Here is an 18529-nt window from a genome sequence, read left to right on the forward strand (position 1 = left end):
GATTTGCAAATCAAAACTCAGCTACAATTAAACATCTGTTCCATATCAGCGCCATTCAGAGTTTTCTTAATTCAGGGTTAAAGACTGATCTTAATTGTACATTGAGCAAACATATTTTTACTTTGTATTAGCAAACTGTAAGTAACCATAGAGTCCATGTCAACTCTGATATATTTCACTTGTTCATACGTGCATAAAATACGGTCAGTGCTGGCATCCTTTAAATGCCTTTTGTCATAAATATTTAATTAGACCACTGACTGAATGCAGTAAACAAACCCAATAGAATCTTCACTTGCTTCTAACTAGCAGTCATTATGCACTTAGCACTTCTTTTTGTTTCTTTGAACTGTGTTATTCTCTACTAAAGCACAGTTTGTATTTCAAACAGAAAATCTAAAATAGTCTTTACTGCAGATCCCAAATTCAGTGACGGAATTTCTTCACAACTCTCTACAAAACCACAGAATGAGAGGAAAAAGCAAGTTTATTTCCTCCACAAAAGCAAGAGATACATGTAGCTCACAGTAACATATTAGTAATTTATACCCCCCACAGAGATCAATTATCAGGAAAAGAGTAGGTCAAAATTACATCATTGGCACTGTGCTAAAAAAATTAAAATTGCTGCTAAAAAATAAGTCTTAAATATTCCAACAGTCTGCACATTCAAGCTATTAAAACTCAACTGCCATTACATCTCAAATATTACACTATTGAATCATGAAGGTTATTTTATCCTTTAGTATGGGTCTGTCATTTCAAGCAAGCACAAATGTTCAGTCACAGTCTTTGGCAAATACCACTCATTAGCTTTCACCCCCAGTACCTTGAGAACTGTCTGTGATGAATTTAGAAGCTGTTATTCCTTTAACTCTCTTTAAAGTAATGAAAGGTAACTGAAAGTTTAACAATTCACAGCCCGTGAAAGTTGTTTTAAGTCATGCTCCTCCAGAACTGTTTAACAATAGCTTCTTCCTTTTTCCATTTCTCCAGGTATTCACATATTACTCTGACGATTCTGAGGCTAAGTAGGTGTTGTCTTTAAGAGTTACAATAGTTTTAAGCTTAAAATAATTAAATTAATTGCTCACACTCTATGAATGCACATATTGTGTACATGTAACTCCTGTTGTTTAGTAAAGTACTTGTATGCAATATTATTTTGTGATTTATTTCAGAAGATTCCTTTAAAGCAACAGAGCACAGAAAATCAATCTATTTTATTAATATGGAACCTATGGACTTCAGGAACTAAAATACTAAAGTTAAAGGAATTTAATATAACATTGTAACGGAGGATATTTTGCTGCCTCATAAAACTTTACAGGTTCCAAAATAGCAATATAAAGCAAGTTTAAAGAGTGGCTGGTATGAATGTTTGTAACACTATTCCCACTCATATTTTAATTCCCCAGAGCAAGCAGCCAAGATGCAGACTACATTTTATCAACCATGCAAGACTACAATCAGCATCTCTGCATTGGTGAACTGAATGCAGTTCATTTCTGGGAAAGATCAAAAACCACAAAACACTACAGTGAGAATTTCAAATTACAAAGAACTGAAGAACAGGTTTCACCTAACACAAGGTTTAGCTCTCATGTCATGGACTTCTCTAGGCAACAGTGGAGTACTTCAGGTGTTGTATCTACACTGCCATTCAGAGAAGGATATTTGGAGAAGCTATACTCCAGAAAGACTACAAACCAGGTCCTTCAAATTTGCATCTTCAAAAGTAAAGAAAGTACAAAGAAAGGTGAAAAGTAAAAAGAAATAATCACAAAAGAAACTGAAATATCTGTTCAAACAGTTCCACAGATAAAGAATTACTGACTTTAAGTTCAAACTGTCAAGTTCACATCACTCAGAAGATCTACTAAGGCAAAAAAAGAGTTCTCAGGGAAAGAATAGATGACTCTCAGAGGTGATAAATTAATTTACAAAGTAACATCAAAAAAGACAAACATCTGAGATTTGCTTTTTACTGAAATCTAAAGATCAACCATGTTAGGCATGCCTGGGGCAATGTGAAAGACATGCAGAAACAAGCCAGAAGAAATAACTCCACTGTCAAGTAACACTAGGTGGCTGCAAAAAAGAACTTAAAAGTAATTACCAATACATAAAACCCAAGTGGCAAAGAAACAAGAAAGGTTCAAATGTACCTGTACTCCTACAGCAATATTTAATGACAATTTCTGAACTATGGAAGAACAGCCTCAAATTACAGTCATTTGCAAAGATGTTTTAATATCCCATTAAAAACATGCTAATTCACCAGTAGTGAACTTTTCTTTGTTTCCCCACAATTTCATATATAAGTATAATATCTCAACATCTTAAAGCTATATTCTTTCCGAGTGAGCACCTCCCACCCATTTCTATTCTGTACCGCTCACCACAGGAATTCACTTTCAGAATATTTTGTCACAGAAACCACTTTTTGTTCACTCTGATATATTTCTCAATGCAACTTGTATAACAGATATACTTCTTTTTTCCAATAGTGCTTTAACTCAATAAAGATTCCAAGAAAATGCCTCATTAGGCAGAAGTTACATCAATTTCATATTAACTAGACTTTAAATTGTAATAAATCCCTTTTTATTAACATTATAGAGGCTAATTTTGCAGATGTACCTAATCCATCCAAAATAAAGTGATCTAGTAACAAAATGCACATACATGCAAATTTTTAGTGCTATAATTAAGTTTTTAACTGGATTTTTTTCTTAAATAGTACATATATATTCTATTTCTTACATATATTTGCTCCAAAAACTCCCATGTGAAAATTCCAGAGTACCAAAAAAAAAAAAAAAAAAAAAAAAAAGGTGACATGATATACGATTTCTTTATGCAAAACCTACTTCCACCTGTGTCCTTTTCAGCTGACAATAATGTAGCATTAAGCTCTTGCTTACAGGGGATCTTGCCGTACCAAGACAAGAAGATCCTTGAGAATATAAAAATTATTGTTACAAAAACCAATCTGTGGTAGCCAGGACAGAAAACAAGTATATCAACAGACACAAATTTGTTTCAGCCACATTACAGGACTTCACCAATTCACTTAAATTAATCCCTCTGCCTATCTCAGCTTCATACTGCAGAACTTAAATGTTTCAGAATATAACTGAACTCAAGTTACAGCAAGTTAGGATATCCACTTGTCACTTGGTAAATATTAAATACCCAGAAATGTTTAGTGAAGCATGGAGAGCCTAGTTCAGAACAACCTCTACAGAGCTTTTGCTGCCTAGTCTAAGTCTCAGAGATGATACATTTTTAAAAAAACTAATTCCAGATGAACTGTCATTGAACACCAACCTTGAGCAAAAACTGTAGCCTCTTTTCTAATACAACTCTCATACATATTCTGTAAAAGCTCACCAATACTTTCCTGAATTGAAATATCAATTTTTAAAGCTTGAAAAAATATATATTTCAGTCATCTTTGAGAAACTGTTCTAATTAAATATGTCCCAAATGTTACTTTGCAAAATAAGAAACAAAATCAGCTTTATTGTTGGAGGGGAATGGAAAGTAGGGGAGGGGGTGGTTGTCTATGTGTAAAAACTGGGTTTTGTACAAAACACTATATGAAACAATGTTTCCTTCTTTCCCTATTCAAAATTCAAAATTGTGTTATAAAAAATTAAATATGTTGAAATGTTTTAAATCACTGGAGCTGAAGAAACATAACCACAAATATGTCTAAAACTAAATTAAGCTCACAAAGCAAAAGGGAATATAAGCAAGATAGAAATCTAACTATCACATGGACAGGAGTTTAGAGAGCAGTTTCTGGTCTACTGAAATGGCATTTCTTCCTAAGCACACAGACTATTGTCAGTGGATATTCTGTTCTCTCAGGAAAAATTATGAACTGGATGGAGAGAAAACAGAATGGAAATAAAGTAAAAAAACCTGTCAGAACTCTTCATCTAGCATCTCAATCTATACTATGAGTGCTTTTTAAAATAAGGGAAAATAGAAGGAAATGAAGAGAGAGGTGTCAGACTAAACAACTGACACATATCATGGAATTCAATGAGCAGTAACAAAAGAGCTTCTATTTTAGAAGCTGTTAATAGGAAATGCTAGGGATATTATACCTGAACTCATCTGCCCTTCCAGACAGTATGAAGTTTTTAAGTGCAGGCTGGTAATTGTACAAGTGCAGAACAAGCCTAAGAGTTCTCAATTACTTAGAGATTTTTATCTTACTTAAAATAAAATAAAAAAACCCCACCAAAAAAATAGAGAAAAACAGGTTCTTGGACAACCATGATGAACAGGTGAGATTTTATGCAACCGCTTTTTCCTACAAGCAAAAATATGTGAGATCTAACTATATTGCTATAAGGGACAGACACAAAACTATGAATTTTAAGAACTTAAGATGGCATTAAAAAAAGTTTCTTGAAAATAGGAATGACATTTGCTTTTCCAATCCCCCCCCAGAAAATCCCAGGAAGTTCCCCTAACTGCTGGGACATTTCCAATATGGTCAAGTTTGGCCTTGAAGGAACATCAGCCAGCTCACTGAGTACTGGTGGGTGCATCCTGTAAGATCCCATGGGACTTGTCTCTCCATCTCAAATGTTCCCACACATAGCCATAACCCTCTTGTTTTCCATTAGTTTCCAAATCACACCTTCAAGTTTTGCCATTAACCATTTACTGATTAGAACATACTCAAGCTGGAAGAGTAAAGTTTTTCTGACTGAAACAGCTTATATTCTAAGAATAATGCATCAACACTTATTTTTCAAGAAACGAAGCATTACTATTAATTCAAGATTTTCTATTTAAATTTTAGTGAATCTAAGGTATACAATAGCTATACTCAAGTATTAAGTCCTCATATCATGGTTCATCGCTGTTACTAATTAATTGTATAATATTATGTCTACTAATTGGCCACAAAATGCTCAGTATTTAGTTACTGGTGAGAATCCTGATCAGCCTTGATCTGTGTGCTGAAACTGAAGCTACTGCATCATGGCTTTCTTTCCTTTTATGCCTGTTCCCAGCTATTGCCTTATATAAAGACACATACAGTGGGAATAAACAATTGGCAAAATTTAACAAGACTAAATTAATGAGGTCTTTTTTCATATTTTGTTTTCTTTCACACTCTTTTTAATTTATGTAACTACAAACTGATGCAGTTCTACAAGAAAGAAGGAATAGGATTGCAATTCAAACAGAAAAATCCCCAATATTATCTCAGATGTTTTTACTGATTATCATGAAGGTTTAGAAAGAGTATTAGAAAAAGATAGGATTCTACCAAAAGCTGTTATATAACAGCAATGAAAACAAGGTATTTTTCAGTTTTACTTTGCCATTAGCAAGTATCTATATTTTAAATATAAAGAAGCTGGTTTACAGCCCATAGTAAACCAGAAGAGGCATCAGGAATGTGAAAATCATGACAATTGCCCCAAAATAAAACCTGATGTACTAGGAAGTCAACCACAGTAAACTGGGCTTTGACTGCAAAAATTTTGTTTCTTTGCTTTTTAATTCTTATATCATTTCAGTAACTTTGAAAGTGCCAAAATAAACCAACATTTACCCAAACACTAAACTTTGAAGGAAGACTAAAAAAGAGTATCAGAAATATAGTAGGATCTTTTGCAGAAAGCACAAACTGAAATTTCAGTTCTCAGTTGATATAGCTTTCTGAGACTTTAAGTATTTTGATATGGTAGTAGAGCATAAGAAACTCTTCATGTATTTAAGAACACGAATTCATCCATAAAACTGCAGCCAGCACTGCTCATGTCCTATAAATAATTCAAATGAACATATAAAACAAATTGTTTCTTCACAACTTTTTCTCCTCTTAAATTACTTTTACTATTGTTCTTACAGGAAACTCTTACTGCAAATAATGAGAAAATTTATTTCTTGGCAAATGACTTAACTGGATCATGACAGACTCAAAATACTGCAGATATAAATAAAAAATGGTATATTCTTAGATCTGTGGTGAGCCACCACTTCATTTAAGTCTCATTTTAGGTTGGGGGAAAAGCCCAGGAAGATAAAATTCACATAGCCTTTAATTAAAACAGAGATGCCATTCAGATTTAAACATCCTGATTTATGTGGAAAAAAAATCCCAAACCAACAACTAATCCAGGGTTACTACCCTGCAGTCAATATTTGTGAAAATGTGTAACTAGAACAGAACTCTGAATATAAATATGCGTTTTGTAGCTGTAATGGAATTTTTCTTTCTGAAGAAAACTTTTTTAAACTTTAAAGTTTAAAAAGCTTAAATTTATCTCCAGCTGAGATAACCTTAATAAAATTAATGAACTAAAGAAAGCTTTATTTGCACGGCCCACTACCTTCAGGAAAACCTGAATGTTTTACAAAAATAATCAAGTTTGAGCTGTCAAATAATCAGTCTGTGTACTGCAGAGGGCATTTTTAAGAATAAACTGATATGGTTTTAAAGATGGAATTTTAAACTGAAACGTTAACTTACTCCTAGTGATAGTGTTAAACGCTTGGTACAATGAAAGCAAGTTTTCTTTTCCCTACAGCAAAAGTTCTTTATATAACGACTTGATGTCTTACCTCTAGGTCACAGGTGTATTCCGTGCCATCCAGAAGCATCACCTTACACTGCACAGTTTTGACTTTTTTTGGAGACTTCTGAGGAATGTTATCTATTTTAATTTCAGCTGTCTGCACTTCTTTTGTCTCCCTTTTTTCTTTTTCTTCTTGATTTTCTTCCTTTTTCTCTGCAACTTCCTCTACTTCTGTTTCTTTACCATCTTCTTTGGAAGGCTATATAAAATACAGTTAAACAAGCTCAGGAAGGAGAATATTTTACACTGGTTCATTCCTTTTATAAGCTACTTATAAATAAGTCAGTAACCATTCATTAAAGTTATGCACGTACTGGAAACACAATAACCAGCATAAGCATGAAGGTCTTTTTTAGGAACCAGATATCCTTGCTCTCATACCAGAGAAGGTGCCTTTTTTCCCCTTTCCTTGAAATGAGATTTGTTTTTTTAAAATATGAGTTATTGCCTTCTTCCAAAGAGAAAAAAATTTATTAAGAAGCTCCAGGAATTATAAACCCAGTATAATAACTAAACCCCAGTGCTTATGAAAGCCAAGTGATACAGAATCACAGAATGGTTGAGGTTGGAAGGGATCTCTTGAGATCTAGTCCAATGCCCCTAGGGCCACAGAGGGCAATTTGCCCAGGACCATATCCAGTTGGATTTTGGATATTTTCATAGAGAAAGTCTCCACAATATCTCTGGTTGATCTGCTTCAATGTCTGACTCACCCCATTACCACCATAGGAGGCTTATACTCTGCACTACCATCACCTGGCCACATCCCTTGCCATGGAAAGGTCCTACCACCATCAGAGTAAAAAAGATTTTCTTGTGATTTGGGATGTAATTTTATGGATTTAATTTGGGTCCCTTGCCTTTGGTCATCTAACTGCATACCACTGAGAAGGGTCTGCTACTCTGCATTCCTTCCATTCAGGTATTAACACATACTGATAAGATTCCCCTTCCTCCTTCTCCTCCTCAGGCTGACCAATGTCAACTGTCTCAGCCCCTCCTCATACGTAACATTCTCTATGTGCCATTGCCGCCCTAGAATATAAATGTTAAGAGCTGACACGCAACTTCACAAAAAGCAGGACTGGAACCTAGCAACTGGAATAGCTGTCATTTTTTCCCCAATATGATCCTAACAAAGATTTACATGAATTACATAATTCATTAATCAGGTTTCATTAAAATTATTCCCAAGTACCTATGAGCCTTCCCACACATACCTGTATTTCAGCACTGCTAACGGAGTGTTTTTCTTTGTCATCTGTTTTAGCATTCTGCTGGTTTTCAGCTGCTTCTTCCAAGCTCTTTCTTGGCTGAGCCACCCCCTCTAGTGCCCGGCTTTCACTTTCTTCAATTACTTGCTCTTCCCCTGTGGCCCTCTTCTTGGGCTCATCTTTGGGCTCTGCCAAGGTGTATGACTTTTGTTTCTTAAGCCAAGGGGGAAGGAAACGAGAAATACCCTTGCTTTCGGATGAAGATTTTTCCTTCTTCTGGCTACTTGGACTACTTTGGCTGGTTGGTGCTGGAACAGAAGAATCTTGAGCTTCTCCAGAGGATGTTTCCCTGGACTTTTGATCTCCTGGAGTCTCTGATGTTTCTTCAGGCTTGTCCTTGGCTTTGTCCGGTCCGAGCTGCTCAGAATCCTTCTTTACTTCAGTCTCTGAACCAACTTCAGTTGTCATTATCACCACTGACACTAAAAGAAGCAACAATAAAAATAGTTTTGATATGCAGCATCACTACTTTTACTGACTAATTATTTGCAGTAATTTGTAGTAATTCATAAACTCTTGTAGATTATTAGACTTAATAGGGTTAAAGAAATACTTTTTTTTCAAATTTTGAGTTCACAAGTAAGACCAGTAAGCTAAAACTTAGTGCTCTGCAGATAAAAGGATCTATGGTTTCTTTCTCCTTGATAAAATTTCAAGTGTGCTCACTGAAAGGCATTTGTTTTATTATGAAGTATTCCTAATGTTATTGGCCCAGATTATTTCAGAAGTAACTTCACTTTTCTTTTCACTGAGCTCCTTAGCAGACCCAGAAAATGAATTTTCAGAACAGGAATCACCTTCTCTAGTAAAACTGGTAGGTACAACCCCCCTAGTATTTGGTGAGATTTACGAACTTAAAATAAATTCTTGGAAGAAATGAAAGAGCAAGATTACCAATGAATAGGTACAAAAGGAAGGTGAGCATGATAGTGAGTATAAAAATTGTGAAATTGTAAGTCAGTGATATTGTTGAAATTACTAATAATGCTGGGCAGCATACATTTTTAATTAAAGTAACATTGGGTTCTTAATAAGAACTTTATACCAATCAACATAAAATCATATGTAACTCTTATATTCTCATCACTTCTGCTTATTCTTCCTTCAGTGAAATTAAAGATAGACCACAATACTGTAACAACAGGATATGCAATAATAACCTTTCAACTTAACATTATTGGTATCTGTTGAAAAAAATTAACTAGAATACACAAATGTTGTTTTCTGTGTGGCACTGTGCTGCATTGCTTTAAAATATAGTCTGTAACTACTTTTTTCCAATTTATCGAAGTGAGCCAACAAAAATAAGCATACAAGGGTCCAACAAAAGTTTATAATGGTTACATTTCATTACTCCTCATGGGTATTTACTTACAATCTTCTGAAAACAATTAATTTTAAATTGATGGTCTGTTTTTCTGGCCTAAAGTTTAGCAAGTTAGTTACAATCACATTTATATCTTCATAACACAGGAACCCGCTCCGTTATGATGCCATTAGAGGCAGGAGGCTCTTAGGTTCAGGACTCTTGCTGAACTCCACTGCTCCCACCCATGCCCAAAAAGTCAAGAAGGTTATCAAGCTCAGGCTTGATGCAATTAACTTGCACAGCACTTTAAACTGCATTTAAAGCCAACTGAGAACTAGTTCAGATCACAAGGCACCAGCAACACTTTGCCTCCAGGTTTCCAAAGCACATCCACAGGCAGTCAGAAATAGTTAAGCTAAACTAATCCCTACCATGAAAGAAAGAATAAAGGAATCTAATAGATACCTAAATATACAAGAGAAGCCATTCTGGCTGAAGAGATGAGCAATACTGAGCCAAAGGAAACACCATCTTGACAGTTGTCTTACTAAGAAGCCTAGATGTAGAAACCTTGAACTATCTACAAATTCATATTAAGCATCTTGAGACCCAAGTAGCTACAATGGGGTGAGGGGGATTTTGTTCATCACTTAATACTTCACTGCCTAAAATCAAAGTATTCCCCAGTGGGGAATTAAATGAAAAGTTAGTACCTTTACTGCTATACTAGAGACTTCTGAATACATTTCAAGCTTAAATATTACAGTTATGTAGCCATTTCTACCACTTTTTGTAAAATGCTTCAAGTTTCAATACTATTATTAAAGCTTGTGATAGAGCATTACACATTATGTAAGTACTGCTTATCTCAGAGGTAACAGGCCTCTGAAAGGCAGGTTTCCATTTGACTGTTCAGATGAAAGAATTTGTTATTTAAAGCTATATATTATGCTCGTTTTCAAGCTGCTACTAATCAAATTACATTTTGCTATCACCTTTGCATCTCACATAGAAATGCTCCTGTTGTTTCCAAATGGCAGGTATCTTATTAACATAATAATGTAAAACTTTATGATCAAAATGAAAAATGAACAGTATCCAGAAAACCAAACTCAATTTTCCCTGAGAAAAATTGACGCTTCTGCTGATCAGAGAATAACAATCCACACTGCTTAATGAATTCATAAGGGAGGTTTCATAAGTAACAAAGATGGTGGTGATTTTTTTCATACATCTCTAATAAAGAACCATTTTTTTCTTAGAAAGTAGCTAAAACCATTTTATAACACTTGATTTACAAATCTTCAAAAAAGTTATAGGGAAGCCACTATATTTCCTGCACTTTTTTGTTTTACTTTTCAAAATATGCAGAAATGCATGAAATACATGAACAAACTAATAAAAAATCATTATAAACCACTCTCAAAATTAGTATCACAGTTTGATTATACAGCCAAAAAAGGAGACATGTCCAGAAAATTCCTTAGAACTAAGCCAAATCAGTCACCCTGTAAACACATCCTTATGGTATTGTGTTAACAATAAAAGAAACTGAGGATATCAAGTTACACATCTTAACTGATTAAATTTAGACAGAATAGCAGTGGGTGGTACAAACTTGCTCAATAGAAAATAATAAAGGTTTTGCATCTCCAAGTGTCCAGGTTTTCATAATCAAAGTTTTAAGGAGAACTTGGCTATATACTGCAGAAGCAAGGGAAACTTGTTACAGCCCCTGTCTGAAGAGGTCTGTCCATGTTCACTTAATGCCTTTATTTGATGCCCACAGCAGGAGGAATTTCTTTCATGAGGCTCAGTTTCCTATAAGCTTGTAACTACAGTGCTTTTCGGGGTGGGGAGGGGAGAGGGAGATAAGAGAATAGACAGGAGAACCTTACAAAAGGAAGCACATCTCTCTGCTGAGCCTGTATATTTCTCTATACTCCCAGTAGTCTCTGAATTAACTGTGAAGAGGTGGAATAGTTAACTCACAAGGACACTGAGCAAGAGTGTAAGTTTTAGTCTTCCTGAAACACCTACCTTCTCTACCATATTAGCTTGATAGATTTCTTTTTTACAGAGTTGCATATTGGTACAAGAATTAGATACTCCTTGCCTTGAGAAACACGTTGAGAAATGGGTCTCACATTCCCTAACTCAATGCTCTGTCAGATCCTCCAGTTTTGTAGTTCACAGAAAAAAACAGAGATAGGGAGGGACAAAACACTGGAGTTCTGTATTATTGCAGTTTGTAAAGCCTCTGATGTTACCTTCGCCACAGTCAAGCAATCAAGAAACCAGGTTTTCTGAAAGTGGCTTTTTCCTGATTCCCTCCTGCCCTGACAGGGAAGACCTCACATGATCTCACACAGCTCTGGTGTAACAGCCAACAGTGTGCCAGAGAGCGAATGGAAACAAGCAGCAGACAGCATCTGTCTCAGAAGTGATATAGGGAAGAAATAAATCAAATCAGACTGCAAATTTAGAATTCTCAACTTCAACTGCATGTTTTCTTGCTTTCCTGTCTTCAAGTAAACTCTATGTAGCATAAGCATACTAAATATTTTTGCCCTTTTAATCTTTTGTAAGCTCTGTAACAACTGCAGCAGGATAGGGTTCTTCTTATCTCACCTTTTTTGTATTGCAAGGTAAAATTAAATCTGTGTTTCATTTGGAATTGAGAGAGGAGAATAACCATCTTGCAGCAAGAGTAGACTAAAGAGAAGGAACCTTAGGGAGATGCTCAAATAAAGGACTACCAATGTCTGAACAGGGAAAAGAATAATCTTGGTAGATTTTGCAATTGATGTTAAACCTATACACATTAAACCATAAGTGATAACAGCTGTATCTTTTGTAATCCTCCTGAAAACTTGGCTTATGCCAACTGAATGACTACCTAAACTGCAAGGATGAAGGTGGGGGTAGGATGGCAAAAAGTACTTTTGCACTTTGCACCTTCTGAAGACAAGGTGAGTTTGTTAAAACCGATCCCACTTTTACAGGAAGCAATTATCTGCCTTATTTATAACTCTACCAACTTCCCCAAGCAAGTGTGCTGACCAGAAAGCAACTGAAGACAACAGGTATTCTCACTCCTCTCCAATCATCCCTTCCTCTCTCTTTTTATTGCACTGAGAAGAAACTTAGTGCTGGCCCAATTTCACAGCTGAAAGCAGAAAAGGATGTTATACTCTTTCCTTACACTCTTTCCTCTCAGGTGTATAGATTGGTCAGCAGGTTGACACCTTTCTTCCAGTTTCTACTATAAACTATTGAAATGTAGTTTTCTGACCAAAATGATTCCTGGCACCATAGACAAACTAGAAACAGAGGACATATAAAATATAACATGAAGTTTAAGAAAAAATAAAAGGGAAAAAAGAGAGGGAAAGAAAAAAGTAGTGTAGCTCAAAGATCACAGACAATATTAAAACCAACTGAAATAAAATGAAGTTTTCTTTGATTATGCATGCTTAATTCACTGCTTCTGTTACAGTATTTCTTATTTATCAACACAGATGAACAAATCCAGATCCCTTAGCCATACATTTCTGGATCTCATTTTACTTATTTTCTGAGTACATAAAAGTAGAAAACACAACCCTAAACTTGTTTCTTCCTTTTTCAGTTTGTCACTGACATTCATAGCAAACTCAAGAAATAAAAATCTCTTTGATAGTTTTATCTCCATCAGTCTACTAGGATTCACAGAGAAACCATCATGCCATAGAAACAAAAGGAAAAAAAAATCAACCTACTTACAGAAATAAATTACAGCTCAGTGCACTAAAAGCCAATGTGTGTCTGTGCAAGTCAGGTAATTTTCTGGATCACCATAGTATTAATAATTTATTTTTTAAATCACTACCTTCATAAATATTCCAAATATTTATCTCACATGGCCTACACACAAAAAATTCCAAAAATATATCAAAGAAAATTTCTAACATCTGAAGAAATATACATGAAAACCTGAAACAAGGTCATGTGTATTTCAACTGCCTAAAACAAAGCAAAAATGCTCCCAAATAAAGTTGTTTATTTCTTGTCATATTATAGATCTGAAGCTCAGCAGAAGCCTGATCTGCATTTCACAGTTGTATAGGGCACATCATTCATGCTTGCTGCTTTCAACATATAAGATTTGTTGATGCAAAAGCTATAAAGAAGTAAAATCCTAGCTGGAATAGTTATTCATATTTTAGAGTGTAGAAGAATCTGGTTTAAACAGTAGGTAATATCTGAGGAACTTTCTGCTATTTTTAAAACTTGTATTTTATCATTGGTATATAAACAACAAAATTCATGGTATGCCATGATTCTGTGTGGCATCATTTTGCTGAGGTGCCAATACAACCTGCACATATTCTATTAGAAGACAAAGTAAAAAGTAAATCAAATTTGCACATATTCTATTAGAAGACAAAGTAAAAAGTAAATCAAATTTCTCCTTTTAGTCATTATTTAAATGTTTTACTGCAATTGAAAAGACACAGAGTGCTCTGAACACCAAGGACTAAATTCTACTAAAGAATGAAGTTTCCAATTTTGAGATCCTTAAGAAAGCAAAAATATCTCTAAAGTTGGCTTAGATCAATTTGCAATATTCACATCATAGAGTTCCCAATTAAATATTGTTCTGCAGTCAAACATCAACCCAAAACCACTCCAGTTCTCCCACAAGAACTTGCATCCTTCACTGTATGTATAAATACACAGAAGTGTTTATACATACAAACATACTTTGGAAGCTGAATCTAATAATTTGGATTACATGCATTTTTAAGCACATTCCTAAAACAAAATAGATCAATCAAGAATCAAAGATCAAGTTCAGCAAACTAGTGAGTATGATAAAAAAGTTACAACAGAAAAAGCAGAGGAAATGGGTACATGTTTTATACATACAAAATCCAACCACCTATTTTTAAATGATTAATCAAAGATGATATCTAGCAATTGAACCCAAACCTAGGTATTTACACACACTGAACATGACAAGCACTGCTCCAGTCTGCTCCTTCCCTGATGATCACTGTGCACAAAAATCAAGGTTAACAGCAGAGGCTGGAGAGACAGACTGCAGACTCGGCTTTTTTGTGAGTCTCTGCAGTAGCCACAGGGCAGAAGCCTGTCACAGTCCATTGGCTTCCCAGGCTGTGACAAGCCCACCAGGGCTGGGCTCTGGACAGTTCTCTTGTTGTCATGGCTCCTCATTGCAGGCTCAGAAGGTAACACATTGAAAAACAGACTACCAAGAACAATCCTGTGCCATATAAAGTGGAAAAAAACCCCAAATTCCTTCTTTTAAAACTTCACAGTTCATGGAGGAAGCTTAAGCAATAATTCAAGTGAGTAGACAACTAAATCTGTATTGCTTCAGACTTTTCTCTTTGTAATAATATCTCCTAGTAAAAGTTTTTCCCAAATGTAAGCCCATAAAAAAACCTGTCCTTTCTCCTCATGATTCGGCTTTGGCTTCCCCCTAAACTGGGAGCTCATTCTCGAGGAGGTACCCAGGTGAGCAAACTGACATTGCCAGTCTGTGCATTGGTCAGCAGATGGTGCCATAATAGCTCTGGAAGTCAGTAGCACCTTTCAAAGGCCAAACTTTAAACAGCAACAATACTTCAATTTCAAATGTAATTCCCAGATTATGACAAGTGGTGGAATGTTTTCACAGAAGTATGAGCATAACATATTTTAATAAATATAACTTCAGAGCCAGACAGTGAATCGTGACTCCATGACAATATAAATTAGTTACACGTGTACATGAACATGCGTGTGTCTAAATACACACACATATTCACATAACATCTGTGCTTATCACCAAGAGTAGAAACGGCACACAGTAGTGTCCTCCCAAAGAATCCTGTGCCTACCAAATCTAGTTTCCAGGGAATTACAGGCATGTCACAGTGGCTAGCAGCCCCTAAGCTAATAGAAACTATATTCATAAGCATCCTTTATCTAGATAATGACATCACTACTGAAAATAACAGGTATTTTATTAGTCTTCATGTTTATATCCATGCCATCACACACTTGATAACTTGCAAATATGTAATATTTCCCTCCCAAACACATTCTTGTCCTTATTTATATATTTAAGTTTCTAGAATTCATTTTTATGCAGTGTGAAATTTATTGTAGTTGTGTAGCCATTTTTTGCAATGCACAGAAAACAGAAAATTCATCATAAAAACACTGGCAAGTTCCTACATAGGATGGTGAGAATTTATAAGGTAGTTCTGAAACAACAATGAAACAAATACTAGTGTAATTCTGAAGATTGCTGTGAAGATGAAGAAAAAAAATCAAGGATATAGACAGCAAATTGAATGTGACAGAAGAAACTGCTTCTGTCTAAAATTGCAAAGTGAGTATGTAGTTTAGATAGAATATTTTCACAATAAAACTATTATGCTGACAAATTTCTGTAAAGCAGCTCTGGGGAAGTCACCTTTACTCTGTGTAAACTCAAATTACATCCTGGAACATAACTATTTCTCAAAATCTTTTTTCCTGTTAAAGCAGCACAACACATACTTATCACCCAAGTGCCTCAACTCTTCATAGAATACCTGCCACAGGCCATGTCCATTTTGCCGGGTGAATAACTTGGTTAATGAAATAAATACACAACTTTTAAGGTTTAGCTTTAATGGATAAGTCAGTTGAAGGAAAACTCCAGAAAGGAAAGATAATACTACAAGACGTGAAAACCAGTGAGGATTCTTTAAAAGCTGTTTTTCTTTGCTGACACTGTGCAGCAGTCTAAAAATGTGAAATAAAACTAAGAAAATAATGTTGCAAAGTGTTGTTTTCCAAACCAAATGAAATTCAGTGAAAACTGCATCATGTTTGTAACGGCACCTATAAACCATGTAAAACATGTAAACATGTAGAACTCAACCCCAAGGCCTCCCAGAAAATCAGAACATAAATACTACACGTAGCCAAGCTGCAATGCCCACATTGGAAATTGAGATCACATTTAAGCAAATATACATCCTGCAGCTCTCTTTCTGCTATCTCTGCCATACCCAGAGACAACAGAAATCTATTCCTTCTGTATTTTCAATCCACAAATACACTGCTATACCAAGGCAAAGAATAAATCTCAAACAGCAAATTAATTTAAATCAAGAAATTTGTCTCTGCCAGAGTACCTATACACAAATATGATCTGTTTATCAAGATAGCTTTGTGCTCTTCCCCAGCACTGAAAAAAGTGTTGTAATCTAAAGAGAATCCGACAGTCGTTTTGAAAAGCTGTATTGAACAAGTGACCCCACCCAGGCCCTGACACTGCTAGAGAAGGACATGCTCAAGTGGAAAAATGGGATTTAGTTCCAAATTCATTCCAGCAGACAGAAAATGAACATGGGTCAAGAGACAGCTCTGTTTTCCTGTTATCTGTCCAACAAACTAAGATCAACATAGATTTTGAGAAAAATCTCTGCCCTGTTTTTAAAATCAACTCTGCAAGTTCACAGTGGGTTTTGGCTGTTCACATTAAACCCTCATGATAATTTTAGAGATAAAAACCAGCAGTGAGTATTCGTTTGTTCTGAGCAATGCTGTGCCTCCAATCTCCATTCCTATCCTTCCCCTCTATCCCACCTTGCCAAATGGCTGGTTCTATGACAGTCACACAATTTCACTGAAGCACAAGCAAACATTTACATTTTTCCAATTCTTAATAAAGAAGCTGTGGGGGTGAGGGCGGACAACAAACATCCCATTTGGGTTCTGTAAATTATATTTGCATTATTCTGATTTGGAGGTGATTGATTTTTAGATGCCACAATAAAAAATTCCATTTCCAATTATCATTCTTTCAATGTATAATATATTGGCAAGATTAAAACCAGCTTCTTTTTATATTGACAACATTATGTTCACTCTTGCATGCAGTATGCTTACAAGGCACTTACAATAACATAGTTAATCAAAACTCTTGCCAACTTGGTGAAAAATAATGTACTAGTACCTGAGAATTTTTTGTACTGCAAACTGGAAGGCCCCAGTGTAATAAAGTTCCTGAATGGTGGAATTCCAGATGCACATCATTGTTTTGAAAAGTATCCGTTTCCTCTTGGAAGTCATATAGAGAATTATTACCTTCTCCCATGTTCAGGAAGTGCACAACAGCATGCAAAAAGAGAAATCTCTACAATACCAGGATTCAATGTCAGGGAAAAAAGAGAAGCAACTAGTCTATCTTTCAGTAGAGAGAGAGACCAGTACACATACATTTAAAAGTAATTTTCATAAGCAGATGCAACCATTAAATTTTTTTCACAAGCACATCGAGGCTGAATGTCATACAGATGTGGATGCTACTGAGATCACATTCAAAATGCCTGCTAGCTTTTTATTCCAGCTCATCCAACTTAGGAACCATAGCCAAAACACAACTGACAAATGCATTAAGACAGTTTGCTCTGGCATGTGCAAGACCAGAGTTCAATCGACAAATGTTTACAAAGCTTTAGCGTCTAAACATAACCACTGAAGTGACTTCTTTGGCAGCAACATCAGTTCTATATTTCCACTTTAAAGGGCATTTCATTTTTGCTATTGCCAAGTATAAGCACCACAGAGGGCACAGTTCTCTTAGGCAAGCCTCTTTAACAATACTGGTAGATGTCTGCCATTACTGAGGGAAACAGAGTTGGAAAAAGTGACAATAAAATTACAAAGCTTTTTATGGCAGATGACAGGAGAATCATCTCCTGCCACAATTCTTTTTTTAGTGCCTGCTTTCCTGAATCAGGATTCAAGCTGTAATACAGAAATTGATACTGCCACACTTTCCACCAATAATAAATTCAGTTTCAAATACTTGATTAAATGACATCCCTGGCAATCAATCTTAAAGAAGCTTAGTCCAAATTCCAAGTAAGTGCAATGTCTCAAGGTATATGGTTAAGTATTTTTGCACTTCTTCTGGAAAGTTGCAGCTATGTCTTTGCTGGGCAGGTTGTTACCAGTACGTGAATCATCTGTTGCAAAACTTGTGGAGAGCTTAATGCACATGCAAGTAAGCACCAGGTCATTAACTGTATAACATAATTTACAAAAAAATCCCAAACCAAACCAAAAAAACCTACCACAAATTAGAAGTAGAATAGTTAAAACCAGGACAATTCTCACCTCCCGCTGCAATGAATAAAAGCTATCCAATATTCCCTGACTGTTCTCCCACATTCCCCAAACCTCAGAGGTTAGCCACCTGAGAGGTCGTGTTTTGGTATTTTAGTTTTTATGTTTGCAGCTAGCACAAGCTAACTGAGTCTTTCATGTGCTGCTGGAAC

At 35.5% G+C, this 18529-nt stretch overlaps 1 protein-coding gene across 24 annotated transcripts in view; it reads right to left on the reverse strand.

The window, feature by feature from the left end:
• The window catches only part of EPB41L2 (erythrocyte membrane protein band 4.1 like 2), a 105646-nt gene that overhangs the window by 49600 nt on the left and 37517 nt on the right, over positions 1-18529 (reverse strand). For all 24 annotated transcript variants that reach the window (XR_005256355.1, XM_038132255.1, XM_038132276.1 and 21 more), the window contains exons 3-4: positions 7838-8313; positions 6604-6816 (exon numbers count right to left, since the gene is read on the reverse strand). Coding sequence is in view for 23 of the 24 variants with exons in the window: in XM_038132255.1 (XP_037988183.1) it covers positions 6604-6816; positions 7838-8299 (675 nt within the window). In the remaining variant the exon portion in view is untranslated. The remainder of the gene's footprint in view (positions 1-6603; positions 6817-7837; positions 8314-18529) is intronic.

Source organism: Motacilla alba, chromosome 3, assembly GCF_015832195.1.
Source record: "Motacilla alba alba isolate MOTALB_02 chromosome 3, Motacilla_alba_V1.0_pri, whole genome shotgun sequence".
Classification (NCBI taxonomy): domain Eukaryota; kingdom Metazoa; phylum Chordata; class Aves; order Passeriformes; family Motacillidae; genus Motacilla; species Motacilla alba.